Source organism: Trachinotus anak, unplaced genomic scaffold (genome assembly GCF_046630095.1).
Source record: "Trachinotus anak isolate AG129_WGS33_773 ecotype Australia unplaced genomic scaffold, CSIRO_AGI_Tana_v1 ptg000012l, whole genome shotgun sequence".
Classification (NCBI taxonomy): Eukaryota; Metazoa; Chordata; class Actinopteri; order Carangiformes; family Carangidae; genus Trachinotus; species Trachinotus anak.
The window spans coordinates 17,329,537-17,352,399 of NW_027273863.1; the positions used below are offsets into that span (position 1 = coordinate 17,329,537).

The 22,863-nt window shown below is 40.7% G+C and overlaps 3 protein-coding genes across 9 annotated transcripts; all 3 read right to left on the bottom strand.

Moving 5' to 3' along the window:
- Window positions 1-5,035: 5,035 nt before the first annotated feature.
- On the bottom strand, window positions 5,036-19,596 carry gpt (glutamic--pyruvic transaminase). 7 transcript variants are annotated; one of them, XM_071492154.1, is made up of 14 exons: window positions 19,405-19,573; window positions 19,240-19,264; window positions 16,504-16,554; window positions 15,092-15,278; window positions 10,888-10,977; window positions 10,563-10,671; window positions 10,264-10,397; window positions 9,703-9,946; window positions 9,377-9,456; window positions 9,153-9,289; window positions 8,799-8,973; window positions 7,537-7,692; window positions 6,039-6,151; window positions 5,036-5,655 (listed from the first exon to the last, which is right to left on the bottom strand). In XM_071492154.1, exons 4-14 carry the CDS (start codon window positions 15,227-15,229, stop codon window positions 5,565-5,567), a joined length of 1,467 nt encoding a protein of 488 aa, XP_071348255.1. In that variant the 5' UTR covers window positions 15,230-15,278; window positions 16,504-16,554; window positions 19,240-19,264; window positions 19,405-19,573; the 3' UTR covers window positions 5,036-5,564. The 7 variants fall into 7 exon arrangements, with proteins under 7 accessions (XP_071348255.1, XP_071348257.1, XP_071348254.1 ...); XM_071492156.1 differs by lacking the exon at window positions 15,092-15,278 and having other exon boundaries at window positions 19,405-19,569; XM_071492153.1 differs by lacking the exon at window positions 19,240-19,264 and having other exon boundaries at window positions 19,405-19,479.
- On the bottom strand, window positions 17,004-19,222 carry fuz (fuzzy planar cell polarity protein). Its single transcript, XM_071492163.1, has one exon. It carries the CDS (start codon window positions 19,016-19,018, stop codon window positions 17,702-17,704), a length of 1,317 nt encoding a protein of 438 aa, XP_071348264.1. The 5' UTR covers window positions 19,019-19,222; the 3' UTR covers window positions 17,004-17,701.
- A 976-nt stretch (window positions 19,597-20,572) lies between the features above and the next one.
- On the bottom strand, window positions 20,573-22,859 carry LOC139629509 (guanine nucleotide-binding protein G(I)/G(S)/G(O) subunit gamma-5-like). The gene is made up of 3 exons (XM_071492169.1): window positions 22,701-22,859; window positions 21,545-21,687; window positions 20,573-20,848 (listed from the first exon to the last, which is right to left on the bottom strand). Exons 1-2 carry the CDS (start codon window positions 22,779-22,781, stop codon window positions 21,562-21,564), a joined length of 207 nt encoding a protein of 68 aa, XP_071348270.1. The 5' UTR covers window positions 22,782-22,859; the 3' UTR covers window positions 20,573-20,848; window positions 21,545-21,561.
- Between the last annotated feature and the right edge of the window lie 4 nt (window positions 22,860-22,863).

Consider the following 22,863-nt stretch of genomic DNA (forward strand, 5'->3'; position numbering starts at 1 on the left):
TTTTCTGGATTGAATTAATTAATTCATCTTAATGAGTTTCTTTTTTTTACTTCTGATATACTTTGCTAATAAGACTTATGTCATTTTATTTAAGTAAAACTTTGAAGGAATTTGCAGCACTTTTACTTGACTCTTACTTCCTTATCTTACGTAAAGGATCATAATACTTCTTCCACCACCGCTGAAAGGGTCAGTTTCAGTCAATTTCAACTGTTGATTTCAAATTATAAAAATGATGAAAATCATCTCCGTCTTTAATCAGAAAACGAAACAAATAAACATTTGTGTAAAGCCTTGTTGAGATTTGGCAGTTCGTGTAGGCTAACTATTTCTAAGGAAATGCCCGGCCCTGCATTCCAAGGCTGTTTTGGTTGCTAACAATAAAACTTTATGTATTGCAACCTGGAATACAGGATTACAACAAAGGATTATAACAAAACCAAATCCCTCCTGCAACAACAACAACATAAAAAAATAAGTAGATTGATTTTCATGGAGATGTCAATCGATGCACTGTTTCGCTGATGGCATCAGAGGGTGGAGTGTCACATTTTCTGCCGATGAGATTGAGCGGCAGCGAGGGGCTTAGTGGCAAATACAATCGAGGAGTGTAAACATACCGAGGGCCGCAAGAGGCCGATCAATGCCTCCAGTCTGGGATTGATTAATTACCCCAAGAAAGAGACTGAGGTGTGAGGGCACCAGAGAAACCTGATCAGAACAAGATTTATCACCCAATCTCTGTATCATCACTCCCTCCCTCTCACTGGTCTCTTCTTTTACTTTTTTTTTTCCAGATCTGCCCTTCTCCATTTAGTATTAACTTGTGTGTGTCATGTGAAAAGGTGAATGACTCTAACATTTTGTAGAGGTCAAAAAATAGAAAAAAACCCCCAATAGGTTATGGTAACCTTAACCTACATTTTTGAACAATATTTATCCTGAAAATATATTTTTTTAATGGTTTGAACCCATTGGAAAATTAACATGTAGACCAATATGGGCTATCAAACCATAAAGTCCAACAAAGCACCTGACAATAAAATAAACCACTGGATATCAACCACACATAATAAAGCTCCATGATAACAAACAATTGACTTATTTTGTTATTTCTGAGACTTAATGGAATAAGTAACATAAAATTAATTTCAGCTTGGACAATAATAATAAATAAATAAATTATCTTTAGTCAAGGTCCACAAACATTTTTTGACATCTGATTATGTTCCATATTAAGGAGTTGTTTTTATGGGGAAAAGTTCTGTTTCCAAGGTCAAAATAAACTTTTATTTATTTATTTATTCATTTATTATTAGTGGGGTTTTTTTCAGGGGCACATTAAAGGAAATATGCTTCTCTTTAAGCCAAGCTAAGCTAAGCTAACTGGTTTCTGGCAGTACAGCCCTATATTTATCAGAGAGATATGACAATGGTATCACTTTTCATCTAACAAAAGCTTAAACAAAAAAAAGAAAGAAAAAAATGGATGATATGGAAACAAATCAGGCTCACATTCAGAAACAACCAAACATATGAGAGGGGAGGCAGAAATCTCGTTTTCCCTCAGATGTACAATTAAGCAACAACTACATGCAAACCATTGTGCTCAACACAGTGATTTGCAACAACAAAGTTTAGCACAATGTTAAGTAGTAGCCACATGTCATACCATCAAGAAAACAATGCAGTTGCTGATTGGAGGTACTGATGGTTTCGTCCACAACGCATCAGTTTCATTTACAGCACATTTTAATTGCAGCATAATGATAACATACAGGACAAAGATAGAAGCAGACCTGGATAATTTACTATTTCTGCATAGTTTTTGTAGACTTCCTTGTTACCAAATTGGTGAGGTTGGCTTCACAGAACAATAAGTGTGAGTATCTTAAGAAATTTAGGGAACAACAGACATATCTTATCCAACACTACTCTGTATAAATCCTCCATACAAGATAAACCCTCTAGGTCATTCAAGCAAAAAATAACAAAGAAGGAAGGATGATATCTTCCAGCGTCTGGATTCAAAGCTTAAGCCCCTAGATTTAACCAGATATGTGTTTTAAAGTTAAAAAATGTACAGCCATTGAGGGCTGTGGATATTTGACGTCATGGCCTGTGTCATTTTTGTGGGGATTTTTGCACCCAAAGGAAGTTCCATGTGGTTGGCATTTTATTGGCTGATTTAAGGATTTTTAGAGTCAATATGTTAAAATGTGATTTTTTTTTTTTTTTGGGCCAATAAATTTCAGCCTGTATGTTCTTGGCAGTGTGAAGGAGGCGGCCTTCAGAGCTTTGTTAAAGCTCCTCTAATCAATATTTTCCAATTAGCAATGAGTCAGATGACAAGGTTACAGTATGTGTTCATGAAAGGGGTTGCCCGTAGTAACGAACCCACAGAGAATTATCATCTGACTCTGCAGCTTACTCCAGCTCTACTGAGCATTTTATTGTCTTTTGACTATTATTTTGGTTTCACCTCTCAATGGCTCAGTCTCACTAATTTGCATAATTTCCACACATGGAACCCGTTTTCATAAATAAATAAATACCCACTGTGCACAACCTGTCTAGGAAATAACAAAGCTGGCAACTAGCGGCTAAAAAAACAGATATTTCTCTCAGATGTTGGTGGAGACCCAAAGCGGAGCTAAAAGGAGAGTGAATATTGGATTTACACCCATCAGGTGGTCAGAAACACAACTCCAAATGAATACTTATGTGCTTTGTCTGTTGGATGTGTAAATAGGCAACTGTTTGCTAACATGTTCACCATATCATCTTTACATCAATTTTATAAGGGGATTATATATCATGATTGTGATTAATTTGCGTTTGGGTATGTCTGATTGTGTTGACTTCTTGTATGTGAAATTGGTTCATCCATTTTAATTGTAAATACCTTTTCACAAGGTTAAGAGAAAATACATTAATATATTAAACACATTAAGAGTTAAGGTTTCAAATACCTTTGGTGTGAGTCTTTTGTTACATTTTCATTGGAATTACCTTTCAAAGACAAAGCCAAAGTTAAGATTTGGACCACCTAAACTATCAACACTATACAGAATATTGAACAATTCACAAATGACACTCAGTTACAATAAACTGTTCCAGTCCATCATATCTATCTCCTCATATAAAACTGTGCACAGTGACTAAAGACTGGTCATTGTCATAACCAGGAAAGCCACATGACAGCGCTGATGTCTGATGCATGACTGGCTCTCTGTCACCCTACACCCTCACCCGAACTAATGATGACCTTTGATTCCCAGAAGATGTCAAGAGATGAGAGAAAAAATGCAAACGCACCCAATTAATTTAGAGTGAAGAGGACTGGAACGTGTGAGCACGTCATGCTGCTGGAGTGAATGGTGAGGTGCTCCAGGAGAGACAAAGCTCGGTATAATTAGGATTCAGGAGGCCCTTTGTCAAAGATAATTAAAACTGACAGCCACTGTGGAGAAGAGAGGAAGAGAGCAGAAAACCCCTTCAAACTACAAGCTTCACTTTAACACACTCTCCGTAGTCAGTCAGTCTGTACACCTCACACACACACACACACACACACACACACACACACACACACACACAGAACCTGCAGTGCCATTCATCATCCCAGCTTTCCTGGAAACTGCATGCTAGGCAATAAATAGATGACAGACTAATAGAGACAATAAAGGTAGTTGTGGTATCTACACATCCGGCCTTTTGAGCCTGAATGAACACTATCATTATTAGAGGTGACGGTTTCAGCAGTGTGCAGACAGCTCACATCTCACCTTCTCACAGATGCGTGTGAGGTCTGAGGGGGGGCCTTTACTCTGTACCACTGAAGTGGAAATTGTCTATATAACTTAGCTAATTATCAACTGAGTCATGACAGAACAAGGATCTGCCCTTTATTTGGCTTAACACATAAACACCCAAAATGACCACACAGATAAACATTTAAAAACAAAGGCTTATTTAAGTGACACTTGGACCTATGAATGGGTTCGATGACAGTGAGACTTTGTAACTTGCTTAACAGCGGCCACTGTGGTCATGTGGAAATTACAGGAGAATGGCACATTCAATTTTCCCCATTTTAAAGCTGCATTAATCAATATTTTTACTCTAATGTATCAAATTATGATTTGTAATTTGAAAGAGATTGTGTGCAGTGATGACCCCAATGAAAATTATCACCCAACACTGAGTTCTATCGATTTTATAATCTGTTTTAGGTTAACTGGTTTTCCTGTCCCTTAAAAGAAACTTCTGTGAGCAGATGAATATTTTACAGTTATGGGACCATATGTTTATCAGAAATAAAGCAGAGCTAAGAAGAGAGCGAATGTTGAACTCAGGTGGCCACAAATATCTTTGCCACACAACTGATTAATTTGCCTTCCAGATATAATCATTAGGTAATGTGCATTGAAAGTGAAAGGAATAGATGCAGTGTGTTAATTTCTTGATTCACTTTTGCAATAAAAACACTTTTACATTTCCATATATGTATATGAGTCAAGAAGTCAGGGCATGGACTCACTAATGTCAGTTATACAGCAATATCCCATAAACTACTGGTCATACCAGACCAAAGACTGGCAGCCAAGTGTACTGAACTAGGCAAGTGTTTTTTTGTTTCTTTATTCAACATTTCAATTGACAGAGGAAAAACGTGTAATTTTTCTTTCAAACATTATATAGTCTCACTTTGATTTAACCCCCTTGTTACCTTATGAGTAACATTTTGTGAATGATTCGCTCATGTTTTGCCTTATATAATGTAATGATTACAGAGATAGGAAATGACTAACCACTGTACTTTTATATTTCTGTTTTAGACGGTGTCTTTTCAAATATTACACATATTGTCATTGCCTAATCCCTCCCTTAATGAAAGCTCTTTGAATGTTAAATAATGCATTTGTGACATTTTGTGGCACAACATCTTCACAGTCAAAGGATAGGACCTACTTGTCTTCTTATAAACTCTAAATACATCTGAAAGATCTTTCTAAAATAATGAGACAAACCGTAGACTGATACATTTATTTTAATTCTACAAAATCATTTCTTTATCATCATGCAAATGAGTCTTTCCTGTATATGCTCTCCATCCAGTACATCCTGTAGGAATGGAATATTTTAACCAGTACTCATGGTTTTAAGCAGCATCACATTTTCTTCACTTGTACCATTTTTTAAGCTTGGCATTGACATATACAATCTATCTCTCATACTCACAAATACACAGACTTAGAGTAAATACATCTTCAGGAACAACACTAGATGAAGCCACGTTTTTCGTACTAAGCTGGCACATGGCTCTCAATTCATTTCTTCATCTCCAGTTTTGTTTTGTTTTCTGACACAAAACAGTGCCTTGTGTACTGTCCACCAATGCCCAAATGAAATTGCTGTAGAGGCTGAAGTGCGTCATCACAGAGACCACCAGAGCCGCCGTAGAGAAGGCACTTATTAGTGACAGATAAATTGTGATTGGCTGAGTTCTTTTTTGTTGTGGTTGGTGAGCTCCTCCCTTTGAGAACGGAGGACGTGGAAATTTAAGAGTACTGGTTGGTGAATTTCTGGTGGAACTCCTTGACTTTGTTCAGCAGGATCTGCAGCTTGTTTGTTGGTGGCAAGATGGTCATCCTGGGCAGCAGAGGGGAAGAAAAGAAAGACAAAAATGATCCATTAACTTGAGTAACTGACAACAGGATGCTTCGGCAAAGAGTTAAAGATTATCATGGACTTTGTATAACAACCTAAGAATTATTTCTAAAAGTTATTCAATAACTGGAGAGAGTATATAGGGATAATTTGACAATCATTCTCTCTTCTTTGCATTGAGGAAAAAAATTGCTTCCTTTCAGCCGGCTGGAAGTAATCACAATAAATGCTCTAAATCATATTTATAATCAGTACACCTAGCAAAAACCAATGCAAAAGATTTTTATTGCAGGACTGTTGTATTAGACCCCATTAGTTTTTACTAGGTGTATCTAATAAACTGGCAACTGTGTGTATTTTACAACCTGAAATGGTAGGTTCCATCCTTCTGGCCAAAGCCGCTTCCAGGTACGAGGCAGATCCCTGTCTCCTCCAGCATCTTCATGCAGTAAAACATATCTGGCTGCTGACCTAAGTCCTATTAGAGAGGAAAAGGAACATGATAGAGCCACCTGAGTCTTAATGTTCTGCTTGTATGGAACTATTTCAAGTGGTATGAATTTGATCAGGATTTTTTTTTAAAGTACAGTTTTGCTGTTACTCCAGTATAAGCTATATTAATAAGCAGTATAGCCATACTGTGATCCTTCACACTAAAAGTATTGTATGCACTTTTTCTTGTAGCATTCCCAAGACTTCATTATTTTCTTTCAACTGCATTCTGTTTTTGATTCATGACTTGCAAATTGAAAACCCTTCTGACTAGGGTTTTCAATTTGCAGAAAATCAAATCAGTTTACAGTAGAAGATGGCTCAACTGAGCATCTGTTTGTAACCAGTTGTCCATTCCTGTACTTCAAACATAAAAATGGGTAATCACGATTTATTATACACTGGTATATCTCTGGAGGAACTCTTTAAAAGCGCTTCACGTCATCATTTCTACTGTTTCAGTACATGTATTCTTAAGTTTCATGGTGACAATTTTCCCCTTTTGATCACGTGTTTTAGAGTTATTTCTGTACAGGTGCCCTTCGGCTTTGAGTAAGGACACAAGGACATTTATTCAGTTGTAAAAGGGTAACTGAAGGTTGATGTTAACAAAAACCAAAAATACATGAATAGTAATTTGAGTTCAAATGAATCTGAAGTATATCCTCTGGATCAAAAGCATCTGTTAACACTTTTTTAAATTATTTTTGAAGTGATCAAGGACAAGCTGGACTCTACATGAGCTCTGCCAATGGTAATTCTGACATAAAGAAGCTCTATGTTTGCACATTGTTTCAAGAAAAGTGCAGGGAGGAACAAGTATGCTTACAGCTGTGTGATCAGGATGGCGAGAACAGTTACTGGGATTGATCAGGTGTCAAGGGGTCAGCTTTATTCTGACCTTATCCTCTGTAAGGCTAATCAGATTCTCAGTGGCTTGGCTCATCTGCTCTCCCTGAAATTCCTACTGAGCAGTCAACCGCGGGACAGACTTGAAACCACAAGCTATTGAAAATCATTTGTTCCCTTTAACAAAGGGTGGTAGATGCAGCGTGAACCTTGTTAAAGTGGTATTTCATCCAGCATAGTGTAGGGTACCAGATGTTGGTCTTATGTCTTTCTGCATTATGTCCCAGATGCAATTTCATTGAAGGTTGTTTGGTTTTTGGTTGTTTCTAGCACATTATGAGCAGAAATGGATCAATGGGTGTTGAGACCAAGAAATAGCAATAGTACGTGAAATGATAATAAATTGACCAAATAACAAGTTGTAGATAAAATATATATATATATATATATTCAATGTCCTTGAAGAAAAAATACAGTCAATTTTGAATCACTGAGACATTTCTAAAAAGGGTGAAGACTGACCATGGCCTCTTTGATGGCTTTTTCAGGGATGGTTATGCGAGGGAAGGAGTACATAGCACCCTGCACAGGATTGCAGCTGATGCCTTGCACAGTATTGAGAACTTGCTCTGTAAGCTTGGCCTTCTCTGCTAAGGCACTTAGGGTGGCCGTGCGCTCCTGGATGTGGGAGAGAGAATAGAAAGAAGACAGAGAGAAAAATAAATTAAACCAAAGAGAGACGTTACTAGAATCAGAACCACTGGCAACTACATTTGCGATGCCTGAGACTGACTGCAATAGAAACATTCATCTTATGTAGCAATACCCTGTCTTATTAAGCTCAAGGTGGTCTGGAGGAAATCTAAGCCACAGAAAAAGGGGATTTGTAAGTCCTGAAGCAGTGTAGAAATGACCAATTCTAGAAAGGGTTATGTTTCAGCACCGTTAAGTTGTCCCCTGCCTTATATTATTGGTTGAAAATGAAATAATGGCCCACTGTGTCTCTGGCCTTTTTTAATATGGTTTTCTGCTTGAATTTCTCCAGACTTCTGTGAGTTCCATGAGACGGATGAATGCCCATGTCAGACACTGTACAGTAAGTGTGAACAGATCATATGTCTCTTTTTTTACACACAAGATCCTTTTTCACACCTACAAGAGGTCAGGAGTTTTCAGAAGTAATCCATATATAGACTTCCCAAAGCAGCTTGGCACATGCTTTTGGAAGCACTGTTATGATACACTGATGATGATAATGCCTGTTATATGATTCCAGTGACAAGTGAAAAATGCAAATAATGTACCCTAGCCATGGTAAATCTATTTTTCATAGAAACAGAAACATAATGGGATATAATGCATATTCACTGTATTACAAAGTGTTCAATTTCAAAGAGATTTGTGATAAAAACTGAGTGCAACAATACGCATACAGTTGAGGCCACTTTAACACAGAAACATGAACATGTACATGTAAGTATCATAGTAAACCGGACGTTTTCAGTGTGCTAAGAGAGAAGAGAGAAAACAAAATTTAACAAAATTAAAGCATTAAAAGCAAAAAAAATAAAAAATAAAAAATAAAAATTTCTATGTAAAATCTATAATCAATGGCAGTGTAGATAGTGCATTGCAAAAAGAATGTGTAATCTTACAGGTGCCAGTGTGCTGGTAATCCATAACAACAGATTATGTTTAATCAGATTATATTCTGTATTGGTGAATTGATGATCTGTTCTACCCCGAGAGTAAATAATGATGGCTCTAGGATGTAAACTGTGCACCTTGATGAAGTTGTCATATGAAGGCTCGCCAGGCTGCGGAGGGTTGACCACCAAATCCATTAGGGCCTGACCAGGAACAGGAGGACACAGACGGACCGACACCAGCTTAGTCAGCTGGGCCTTCACATCATCGTCCATGTTGATGATCTCCATGTAGCCTCCACGGAAGCCACACCTAAGAGGGAGACAAAAACATTACGACGTGACCTAGTAGCACCAAAAACGTAGACAGAAAACAAAAAGACTAAAAGAAACACAACCAAACAAGTTGAAGCACACACAAAGAACAAGTTGTCAAAACTGTGGTCACGAGGTGTGACGGATTTATCCCTGAATGAAACTGAGATGACTTACTCTCCCATGTAACACTTTGAAGTGGAGTGGAAGGAGGCCAGTTCCACTGTATTTGAGTACTCGGGCCCCATCTCAAACAGAACCTTCTTAAAAGAGTGGAACTGGCAACCATCAGCATACACATTATCCTGGTACACCTGGGAGATGGGGACAGAATGAGAAATATCACAGGGTGAAGTGGACAATAAAGCAGGCAGATGTTGAAAAACATGCAGAGACGGTACCTCATCAGCCATGAGGAAGAGACGTTCCTTTGCTGCAAATCGGATTACGTCTTCAATGCACTCCCTGCTCTGAACCTGACCTGTGAGGGAATAGGAGGCTCATTATGGAGGGTTTGAAATGGTGATTAAGTAGGCAGTTACGTCCTGTTGCTGCCATCTAGTGGCTCCTATTTTGAGTGGCACATGAAATCTGTGGTCATAAAACTACAACTTAAGGGGAGACATAATGATGTCTATATCTTATGCAGGGAGATTTGATCTCAAGTAAATGAACTTGACATCATAATAATATTAATTTTGATCTAAAAAAATGAAGACAAGTTTACCAGTGGGGTTTCCAGGGTTGATGATGCACAGGGCTCTTGGGTTGCAGTATTGCCGAGCCTCATCCAGGGCGCGCTGCAGCTCGCTGATGTCCAGACTCCAGCACTTTTCCTCATTAAGGTAATAGTTGATCTGCACAGCGCCAAGTTCGGCCAGCGCAGCAGAATACAGGGGATACTGAGGTATGGAGATCATGACGCCTGTACGGGCCGCACCTTCACCACACATCAGCAGTTTCAGCATGGTCTGCCAGGGAAAGATGGGGAAGTGAAGAAAGACACCAGATATGTTGTATTGCATTATACAGAGAGGTGTTTTTGTTATTTAGTCTACCCTCACTGATATAAATAGGGTGGACAAAATAACACAAACATCTGTCAGTGTAACGTGCCCATAAAGTTAAATTAACACCTCCCTGAAGCGGTAACAAAGACTGAACATTATACCCGTCATGAAGGAAGGATTTATTGTCGAGCTGTTGTGTTAGACTGCATTCATTTTAGCTAGACGTATGATTAAAAGTACAGAGGAGACACAAAGTGAAAATGAGAGGTGCTTTGTACCACAATGCCGTCGCTGGCTCCTGTGGTGAGGTAAATGTCGTCTGGGTCGCAGAGAACGCCGCCATCCCTTCGCTCAATGTAGCGGGCCACATCCTGCCGCACAGAGTCGATGCCCTGACTGGCACTGTAGGAGCCTGAGGGAGATTCATGTGGAGACAATTCATAGCTTTAACAAAACAAAGCACCACCAGAAAGCATAATGTGCATATAAGGAGACTGAAGGTGATAATAAGCAGCCAAGGACACATAAAGCTTGTTGTGTTTGCATGTTTGCAAAAAGCCAACAAACTCATACACACCCATACTGTTCCCTCCGCAGGACTGGAGAATGCGGTGTGCTCTACTTTTAGCATCCTCTGGGAATGTGCTGTCATTCAGTAGTTCAGGATAGGAGCATAGAGCCAAGACCTTGAAACAAAGGGAGATGTGAGTACAAAGGGTACAAAGAAGGTACAGCATGTAACATCCTCCACTGATTATTGCATAAGACAGGACAAACTGATTGACACCAACTTCTCGAAGGAGGATGAAATCAGTTTTTTGCTCATTCTTATGTCAGAGGGGGAGGTGCTATATTTAGATGAGGTTAGATGAGGTTTGGGGGATGGGGGGGTAGGAGCAGACCTGTCGGAAGAAAGTGATTGGCTGCTGTCCCATAGCATGTGCGTCACCAATGTTGGCCTTGATGACCTCAGCAAATGGCTTCTTCATTCCCTGCAGAGCATTAAAACACAGCATACAGAAATGATTAAAAATATGAAGAATGGAAACAAAGGTATGAACAATGAGAGGATGTATTCACTTTGCATACAAGCAATAGTTCCAGTGACTCCCCGTTAACAAACCTGACTCAAATTGAGGTTGGCTGAGAGCCCCCACTGCACCTAAACAGGCTTGACCCTGTGCCACACACAGGCTCAAACACACATAGCTTTTCCATAAACATTTAAACCACAAGAGGCTGAGAGCACAGCAGCTGCAGAGCACTCGGTGGGTTAGCGGTTTACTCATAACCATTTGCAGGAGTGAAATTCATTGACTGTTGTTTGTACTCATTCAGTTATTTTCCTGTAGAACTGAGACTGAAAAATTCAAAACATTATAATTCTAAATATCTTTACTGTATTTTGGGGTACTATGTCCCAAATGTTATCCTGGACTAAAATTTGGTATAAATTATCAAGTGATATAACAGATTTTCTGCTGCTTCGGGACTAAAAGCAGGTGTAAAGTTAAGCTTATCCAAACGAGCAGGTTTTCTGCACAAAGTAATTTTCCAGTTTACATGGTTTGCCGTGAAATTTTCAAGGCCGATTTTCTAAGTAACAGTGTGAGCTCTTCATTCTCTATGCTAAATTTCTATATTTTAAAGTGTACTGCAATTCTTAACTGACAGAAATGAGGAAATTTTATGCAAATGCACATCTATTCTATGTGGTGATCTGGGTTTATTAGGGAGCTTACACTGGATTTTACCAGGGATAGAAACCATATGGAAAACAATTAAGTGTATTTGCAACACCCTTGATAAGGTGTGCAAGCAGGGGAACAAACTTCCAACCTGCGCGAACCACTTTATCTTACTGATACCACTAACCTTGTGACCCATAAACACAGAGACATACATTTATAGAGGCCTTTAACCTCTGTATAAATGTATGTCTGTATGTCAACCTGTAGGCTGAGGAAGAACAGGATTTATGACAGAAAAGCGGAAGTGAGCTCAATGTAAAAATATACTTAGGAGAATGCATTGTCAAAAGCAAGGTATCAATTTACTGTCCTCCAGGACAATGATATAGGATTTCAGAAAGATCACATCTTGAGCAGCTGAGATCAGGAAAAACAGCCTTGCAAAAAGACACGTGCACAAACACAAGCACGCACACATGCTGTTAACACCCGATGTTGGGACCATCGTGACGCTGCAAAGAGGCCACGAGTGAAACCTCACACTCACACCCTGCAGAAATCAAAGCAGCTTGTTTGTTTGATTTGTCCAATTCAGAGTTCAGATTGTAGAGCGGGCGAGTCTCTGGCTGTCATTGGTCGCACATAAGAGGCGTCTCTCGGTCTCAACCAATAGCATCATACGGGGTGAATAACACCCCTAGCTCAAAAGTACCGCCCATTCATGAAGGGGATCTTTCAGAAACAAACTGACCTCTGCTCCTGAGAACAGACTAGAAAGGCCTGTGCTTTTGTCCTCCATCAGTGATAAAAAACAGTCCAGCAAACAAAGCTGAAGTTCCAGCAGAAGGGGAAACAGTGCTTTCGATGTACAGCTCTGATAGTGTTTCTTTTTACCCCCAAAGAATTACAGCAAAAACTTTCCATTAAAGAGATCAAACAGCGAAAGTCCTTGTGAGTACCATTATGACCTGTTAACAGTATAACGTTGAGATAATAAACTAAGATAAGAAAATTCACTTTGCACCATTAAAGCTTTTTTATTTTTATTTTTGGCCAATCAGTACCAAACACATCCAATAATCAGACCAGTCTCATTCCAAAATGCAAGCTCAGCATGGCTTAAAACATTTTTTAGAGGCTTGCGTGCCGCATTTCATTCTTGCAGAATATGTGGAAAGAATCTGACAAACACATGCCTCGTGTATCTATGGTCTGTCGCCACAACAACTCTCCTGAAAAGGTCCCCACTCGCTATCAGCTAGCTGCTCATTAGAACAAAACAAAGACCACAAAGTAATAACTGCATGTGAAGCCTTTATCCGTGCGCTTGTTAACTGGAGCACTCAACTGGCTCAGCGTTGGTCTGGTTCTGTGATTCGGCTCCCTGTCAGGAAAAGCTCTAAACCACCCGTCTTTAGTATTAGGAGTGAATAAAAAAAACAAAAAAACAAGAACAATGACATGCTTGTACTGTAGACGAAGAGCAAAGATCTCATTTCCAAAAAAACAAGGTGTGTGGGAAACAGGAGTAGGGGATCACAGAGCGTGCATTTGTCTGAGTGTGTGTGTGTGTGTGTGTGTGTGTGTGTGTTTAATTCCCGGACAAAAGAGAGAATACAACTGTGACCCGTTTCCCAAAGTAACACAACACCATCCAAAACCGCAACTTGGAAAAGAAGAAGCCCGTAAAATGCAGAGGAATGTGTTTTGACGAAACTTAGAACAACATTTATGCCTATAATATCACAGTTCTCTTCTTCTGAAGACTCTCAGCTGTATCTGATTATGTGCAGTACATTTTTTACCTGCTGGCTTGGGAATGTATGATTGAAAATGTGTGGGTAATGAACAGAGAAACAGCACTATCTCTCCTGTCTTAGAGGGAAATGGAGAAGTATTAGCAGGTGTACTAAGTATGTTAATTATCGTATTGCTCCACTGAAAAATGCTCCCATCCCTCAATGATGTCTTGGCTGGGTTTGCCGCAATATCTTCTGCTTTCTGAACAACTAAACATCAACTTGATAATGCCTGATCAACCTCTTGTACAATTGAGAGGAAAATAAATATCCCACGGAGAGAGGGGGGGATCCGCTGCAAGAACAAACAGAGCATAAAATCTTTGGTGCCAGTGAACCATCTGGTTAAAAAGGTCACTACTGTCATTACAGCCCCTGCAGGCTCATGCCACTGTGCCTTTCACCTGTGCGAGAACCTGTTCGCATACTCATCCCTTCCTGAGCAAAGCACTCAAGAGAGGACAGTTTTCACACCACACTGCACTCGGTACACTAACAGCTGGTTGCCACATCACCATAAACAGTGCCAGAGGAAGGGATCAGAGTGTGCGTAAAGAATGCACAGATGATCTGGATTTACACTGGCACTGACTTGGAAAGGGCCTATAATATCTTACATATAAAAACATAACCATGTTTGTGCTTTGCCAAGTAGGACAGTTTGATATTTTTGGACATAAGGAATTTTCAGAGGTTGACTGACACATATCATCACTGGGTCATCAGACGGTGAAACACGATAGGACAACCAGACTGGACAAAAAAAAACACAGTCGGTAGTTCAGACTGCGAACTATGGACTCTCTTTCTTTCTCTCTCGCTCTCTCTCTTTATACAAGTAACTGAGTTTTAAAAACAGAGAGGATGAAAAAGCAACAAGTGTGACTTTAAAAAAAAAAAAACATGAGTTAGAGATTTACACTGAGGACTGGTCAGAAAGAGATGGTAAAGTATGTGGTTATCTGGATCATATTGGTCTACTAATTATCTGATATGATCAACTTTCTCAGGAATCACTAACCAACTGATGGACTTTGATGTGGGGCAGGTAAGCAGCCCAGCAAGTGATTAACAGAGAGTCTTCTTTTGGGATCATGTTTAGATGGTAATGGTGAGAACGTAATTAGGAAAGAAAACCTGCTGGTCTGCAATTAGAACTAATGAAAGACGGACTAAATAAACTCAAGCATTCAGGAGCAAATAAGCATGAAGAACCCCCTTTTAATGGAGTCAAAGCTGCAATGTCACTTTTAAAGAAAAAGTTATATTCAAGGTTCAAAGAGATTCAAAACTGTTCATTGTGGCAAGTCCTGGGTGATATGAACATCAATTTTTTCCAGTCTTCTGATTCAGATACAGTACACATAAAAAGGCTCTTAGAAATTTTAAGCCTAAATTCTAAGTACTAATTGTCTTCTTATAAACAATATGCTGGGCAAACTGGCTTGTGCTGGTCTTCATAAGGCACCGCTGCAACAAGCCAACAACATGCTGATGTAATGAAAGACAGACGACACCAGATGTATGTCACATGCAAAGAGATGAGAAGCGGGTCTGAAAATGAGACCTGATGCAACAGAGGCTCCAGGCGGCATGAACACTGAGATCGGACCAACCTCTGAGAGCTCCCTCTCCAGCTCCACGGCCCGCTGCACGATGGGCCCCCGCACGGCATACTCCACCTTCTTCACCGTGGGGTTCATGGTGTCGATGGTCAACACCTTGGCCCGGGACACTACTCCGTTTTCAGACATTTTCTCTTTGGGGAGCCCACGCCGCGTCGCACTCAAACTCGATAAGGCTCTGCCGGGAGAGGAGGAGGACAGAGGGGGAGAGGTCAGTGAGAGGACCCTGGGACCACCGCCGCGCCGCTGCGCTCCACTGCTGCCGGCTAACAACTCGCTTCGCCCGCGGCTTAAAAGCCGGACGTGTCTGGGTGATAGCAACTGCATCCGTGCCGCTGACATGCTGCACGGCCGTCTCTAGACGAGTGGGGCAACTTTAAAAGCCTCTGCGGTTCGACGGTGACCTGCACGGCGCTGGCTGCTTCACTCTGGCGGAGTGAAATCAAAGTTGTGCAAGAGGAGCCACCGCGCTCCTAAAAGTGACTCAGCGCTCAGACCTTTGAACCCTGCAGAGGCGATAGCGCCCTGCGGCTCCGACAAAATTATAATTCAGCCCCAGGAAGTTCCTTAAGGTCCTGGCTGCATCCACATGCACTGACTAAACTTTTCTCTCTGAAATTTTTTTGGGGGGTACGTTCCCCGCACACACGGCAACGTTACAGCCAGCGAGCGTATCCCTCCCCTTTGTGTGGTTTCTGGTCCACCGTTATCCCACCCCCACCAGTCCCCCCCCCCGCCCCCTCTTCTCCTGTATCCTGCGCACCGTAAAGGCTGTCAGTCAGGGTCGGTTCTCCGGTTACTGAGCCTGAACAGCTTTGGACCACAGACCTGCTGGCTCAGAAATATATAACCAGCGAGCCGGTGCAACTTTCCAACTTCCAACTCGGGCTCACTGCACAGCGCCTCACTTTTTGTCCTGAGGGCTCCGTGAGGTTTTGGGTGGAGACTCTGAAGGATAACAGCTGAGGAAAATAATCACGAATGCTCCTCCTATCTGGACTAGACTTAAGTTCCCTCCAACTGCTGAGGTGGTTCATGCACATTTCTTTGACAAAGTCTATAGTGACTCCTGCCATCAGAATAATTTGGGGAAAAAACCTATTATAATTAAAAGTCTACACATGGTGGCTTTACTTTAAATAAAAGAACATCCTGGTATATTCCTACAGGCCTGTGGTAAAATGTATTGTGTCATTGCTGCTCAGCAGCATTGATTGGCCCTTGATGGTGAGGTCAAACTGAAAGAACAAGGTAATGGCACTGGTTCAACTTTCACACTTCTCAGGTTAAACTGGGATGGTCGTGTTCTCCGACAGCCTCTCCTCACTCACAGGAACTTCTACATGCAAAATGAGCATGGAGGGCAGAGCATCTGATGAAAACTAGGATTAGAAACTACTTACTGGGATGTTACTGATCCTCAGTGTGACTTTCAGTGAAACTCTGCCTTCACACTGAAAAGTGAGAGAGCGATAGGTTTCTTGAAATCACCAGTGCAAATATAAACAAGACAAAACACAGCACTTATCATGCCTAGGCATATTCATTAAATAATGGTGTGTGTCTGTTTAGTCAATGGTATATTATTACACTATTATTATAGCATTATGTGGTGTGGAATACAGATGGTTTTGGGGTTTTTTTTGCATCTGTAATTGTGACTTATAGAACAGTCCCTTAAAGTTCGACCAACTTAGTCTTTATCCATACTGTCCACTGTCTATGTGTTGGCTGTTAAGAAAATGTCTGAGATATGAAAAAAAACATATACACATAACTATCTTTCACTGACAAGCAGTTTCAATTGAAATATCAATATTAAAACCAGTCAACTGCTTGTGCAAACATCATTATCACATCAGCTGTATGAAAATGGGAATAAATGACTCAATGATACAAAGACCCATAGAAAGTAACCAACTATATTTAGGATCAGAACTAGAACAGACAAATAAATTATTTCATCTTTTTGCAGCCAAATGATTGAAAATGTTAAAACAACAAACAGCAGGCACTTATTATCCCAGTGTAGCCTTTTCACATGATTCTCCAACACATTTTAAGATACAGTGCAACCATGTGATAATTTTAATATTCAATTTGGCTACAGTGTTTGAACTGTGGTCTATCCAGCTTTCATTGTTGTGACAGTTCAGCCTTGAAGCCAGTGAAGTTAGACACAATTGTGAGACAGTGACTTTTCTCTTAAATGCAAAACAAAGCTTGAAGAAGTTCACTTTGGTATGGCATTCCAACTGTTTTCATACTTTCTTGGCATTAAATTAGTAGCAGTAGTTTAGTAAAAATGTAAAAAGATTAACAGTGATTTGTTTTTCTACTGAACAGCTCTCATGAGTGGTCAGTTAATCACTGTCTTTATGAACAAATGGAAGCTGATTTTTATGCCTCTACTGTAGATCTGTTAGATAACATGTGATTTTATGTTTGCAGTCATCAGTAAAGATATAAGGAAAAAATAAAACATCAGCAGTCAATTCATGTAACAGGTGAATAGCTATTCACCTGTTAACTCATATATTATGAGGAGAAACATGGTAGGTTAACTAAAATTGAGATGTTATAGCAAAGTGAACTGTTCAATTAAAACCGAGTGGCTGCAACTATATCAGAGAGAGTCTGTGTGGCCACAGTACGCAGTGCAAAGGTGGGGACTGAGGATGGGATCAGCAGGAAGAGCTGGTGCTGTGCTGTCTGAAGTCCATAGCTTTTGCACTCCTCTGTGACTAGGTAGCACTGTAGCGGCTGGTGTGAGAATCCAAGGACAAAGTCTTCAGTGTTGCTTCTCTGAGCCCTCTCCTCTGGGGAGACAGACAATGTCTCCTCCTGGGTGAAGTAGCGTGTTGTGCTGAAGATGTAGAACAGCTTCAGCAGCTCCCAGCAGCGGGCCTTGGAGGGTAAAGGAGGGTCACTGAGCAGATGATTAGAGGGGGTCCGCACACAGCAGACTGACCGACGAGTTTCACGGTTGATGAGAAGAAGTGCCAGCACATCAGGGCGCAGGGACACAGATGCTGGTAAACAGCGTTCTCCAACAGCCAGGCAGTCTCTCAGGGTTTCCACCAGGGGTGACCAGAAACGACCCACCAGCCCACTCTCGGCTCTGTGAAGGGAAGGAGTGGGACCGCACAGCACGCACACATCTGCTCCAGGGAGGAGCTGGAAGCGAAGCAGGCGATGGGCCACAGTGGGGCTGCCATGAGGAAGGAAAACTGGGTAATCACAAGAAGCTGATCCAGAGGCTGAGAGGGAGCGAATCAAAGCAGACAGCAGCACAACTTCCTGTGGTGCTAGGCGCCACCATTTCTCAGTTGCTGCAGTTATTCGCCCGTGGACTATAAGGCAACCAAACTCACTGTCTGCAGCCTGAGCAAAGCCATCCACAGCCTCTTGAAGAAGAGAAGGGTTTGGAGGCAGCAGTGAATCAGCGCAGTGTGTCAGATTGCCCAGGATACCCTCTTGCCTCTCCTCCAACAGCTGATCAATGAGGCTGAAGCAGGACCGCAAGTCCCTCTTCAGCCTCTCAACATTCCTCATGTTGGCCAACTCATCCTGCCCCAACACCAGCACCATGCAGTTCCACACATTCTCCAGGAGGCGTTGTAAATGCACCTCCTCCTCTTTGCTGCTGCCTGCACCGCCTGCACCACCTTGTCCACCTCCACTCACAGCGATGAGCATCACGCTGTCCTGGAAAACCCTCCACACCACCTTCCCCCCACCTTCAGTCTCACAGCAGGACAACACGACTCCCTGACCACCTCCAAACATGTGAACACCATTCAGGGAGCCAATGACAGAGAAGGGAAGCTGTTTAGAGGCCCCCCTTGTGAAAAGAGGAACCCCGCTGCTGGCTGTGAGACAGAGGAGCTGTGTTGACCCCTCCTGGAGCATCATCATGGGGTTTAGCTAGCTGTGGTTCACTCTTGCATGCACGGTCAACAGACTCGCTTTACAGCTGCAGCACATCACTGAACCAGTCGACTAACGGTCTTCGCTGATCTGACTGTACAATAACAACCATTCAGTCAAAACTGAACAACTAACACTAATAGCTAAATCTGGCTCTAGGGTTACATCATGGAGGGTGAGCACCTGGGTGAGCCGTTAACGTTACGTACCGTTAAACCATTTTCCTGCAGCTGGCTGAAACGACAACAAGACAAGAGATATCATGCGGCAATTCTATCTATCATGCCCGGACCGTACACATACCGTCGGCTCGGTAACCACTTGCTTTTGTTGGCTAACTGTATTTAACATGCTAGGTTAACAAAAGAAGTTACCGTCGTTTCCACAGTAACGCTGTCCCATGATTCATTCTTCGAGCTGGCGAGGACAGTTACATCCGGCTGGTCGAGCTGCAGTTATGAGTTACGAGCTCTGTTGTAACCGCTGGAGCGGCGGGACGAGTAGACCGATCTGGGTTCAGTCCCTCGGAGCTCATGGAAGTGTTGCTCACATGGACCTCTTCGCGTCCGTTAGTTCACTTCTCGCGAGAGTTGAACCAAACCCGCGGATAAAGCTGCGATCGCGACATTAAACGATGACTTTATGGTAAATGGTGTTTTTTTTTTTTTATAATTAATTGGTGATTGTGACGAGTGTGTTATAACTTAGTGTCTCATCATTCAAATAACGTGCATTACTGTAATGTAAATGAAAGGACATTTTGTTATGGTGATCAGGCGCAGCTACTCAAATACTGTCCATTTTTGAGGTACTTTATTGTTTCAGTTTTGTTACTTTATACATTTAGTCTATAGCGCCCCAAAATGTTCAATATTAAATATATAAATATGACAGCATGAAATAATCAAATGAACAAATAAAACAAAATATATAAGTATTTAAAAAAACATTTAAAATGATTTAACCTCTTATAATTTTCATAAGTTTTATGTCTTTTTTTTTCAAAATGTCCCTTTTGAAGTCTGTCTATGATAGTATTTCCCCAATGACATTTTATGTAATATATATATTTTAGTTAGTTGATAACACCTATGTCATTTTAAGTAACATCAAGTAACAACAAGTTTTATTTCTACCAGAATAAATGTTACATTGTTGTATTTCTATTTTACTCAAGTAAAGGATCTGAATTCATCCATCCATAGCTCTGATTCTCTACAACCCAATTTAGCAGTCTGGCAGTTTATCACAAACTGATTAGGGAACTAGGCACAAAATATATATATTTTTCATCTTTCTTTTCTTCATTATTTTTTATTTGTATTTATAATTTAAAAATTGGAAATGCATTGCCCTCAGAGCTAACCTTCATTTAGTATATTCTATTATCGAAACCTCAGCTGCCTACTTAATTATCTCTGGAATACATTAAAATGCCTCAGGCAGGACTGTCCGCAGACTTTCACAAGCAGTTATATCCATCATGCAATGCTGTCAAACAGCTGAAGAGCAGAAAACAGAAAATGCGATATCGATAAAACCTTGGAGTAGGAAAGAATGTTTTTTATTCATTAAATACAAAAAAGTTCAGAACAGTGATGACTAAAATAGAACGATAGAAAAGGCACAATAATTTACTCAAAAATCACACTGTGCCATGAAAAATAAAACTGTCTCCTTTCTTCTACTGTGGCTGAAAATAGATGGTCGTCTTCCTGACAATGTGTTCTACACTCGAGAGATCCTGTGGCAGTATAATGGCTTGGCATGAGGAGCAGTGTTGAGGTCAACTTTTCCCTGTAGCATCAAAATGAAGGCCTGTGGAACAAAAAAATACAACCAGAGACAAAAATAGACAACACATTAGGCACTGGATTTGATTATTAATGAGTATAAGTTCAACAGTATTTCTACAATTGGAGACACATTATACCAGGCTTTTTACTAGAGTAGTGAGGACATTACACCTGCTTTAGCTGTATTCTACAGCTGCATATATTCTCAAGTAATTGCAACTTATGAAATACTGCCAAATATCCACATTGTTCAAATATAGCTCCAAACACATGTAGATGTGATGTGTGAACAGCTAACAGAGTCTCCAGTTTCACCATTTTTGTAGGAGAAATATTAGTTTGGAACATACTGAAAAAAAAGGTTTTCCCCCACTGTGAAAACATAACACCACGATGTTCAAGCTGACCACAGTCTCTATTTTTTCCGGAAGGAACCATCAACATTTAGAAGCCATTTTAATGAATTTTTTTTTTTTTTTTTTTTTTTTAGAAGCCATTTTAAATTAAAATACTTTCTATATAATGAATGAGTGTCCTTTCACTGAAAACACTTTATTTCAAGAGGCACAGAAGAGAACACCTGACTTCTCTGACCAGCCTTTCAACTATGCTTCACACCTTTGCGCGAAGCTATTCAAAACTTACACCAGTTGCTTGTGCTGGATGCACAGTATGTACGAGCATGTGTCTGAACGCGCTGACAGGGTGGCAGACTCACCAATGAATACAGTGGTTTCACAAGAAGGAGCAGACCTTCTGCGGCCTGAAGGGGTTGGTGCTGGAGGACACACCGGTGAGCAGAGGGTCATGCAAAGCGTTCTGAATGCAAAACTGTTGAAGGTCTGCAGCTGCCTGAGAGACCTGGTGACAAAAGAGGACCCAAAATGTAAACCATGACTTGGGATAAGATTGGGTTGTTTAACAGGCGGATTGGAAAGGGCCACTCCCTTGAAAGCAGTTGTAAAATGTTATCTGTGGCTATACATGGAGGATTTTATAACGAAAAAATAAACCCAATGACATGATCAAAAAGACGGTGCTGAATTAAATGGGCGGTTTTTTTTTTAAGCAAGAAAAGTCAGGATAACTTGGCCCCTGCTATTTACATTTTGACCGGTCTTTTTCGTTAAATCAGCATTTTTGAGTAGGGCTGAGGAATTAATTGAAATGTTATCGAAATCGCTGTATGGCCAATTGCAATATCCAGTGATTACTCGGTCAACAACTCATTGATGGAAAGAAAATTAACCAACAACTATTTTTGATAACAGATGAAAAGTTATGACAGACATTTTCTCACAAGTAATTAAATCCTAAAAGAAGCACTAGACTAAATCGATAATGAAAATAATTGTTAGGTACAGGGCCTAGTTTTGGTTCCCGAAATGCAGCGTGTTGCAGAAAGTGCTGATGAAATCTTACAATGTTTGAGTCTTCAATAACACCAGTACTGGCGATCCTCTTCATTCAAATACCTGAGTACTTCCCACATACATTTGTGTTTACATCTTATCATTTTATTTAGTCTGTCACTTTTACTCTCCAGTGACGTTAGGACAGGTTACAACTCCGGATTAGTAATCTTTAAATTAATAACTAGATAGATGCTAGCTGCCAGTGGCTTGAGGTCTGGACATTATCTCTTCTTTCTCAGATGCTGGGCGATTGATCTCAACATTGTATCAGACTTTTTTTTTTTTTTTTAAATACTTCCTTTCTTTCCGAGCAACGCCCTGCTACGCCTGTTGACTGTCGGCTAACTTAGCTTAACGCTGCTAGCCTCTGGCACTAGCTAGCGGTGCTAGCGGACTCAGGGTAACGGTCGCTATTCCTCCCGTTATCAAGACAGAAAAACAACAAACCCAAACAATTACCTTCACTCTGTTTATGCTCGCCTCGAAACGGAGCTGCTGTACGACTTTTTTCATGGCTACAAGATTTGAGGAGCCCGACATTCTCGACGTGCTGTGTGGAAAAATAAACGCCGAGCGGTGGGTGGGATTCTGGGCTGGATGCTGAGACAAAAGCAAAGATGAT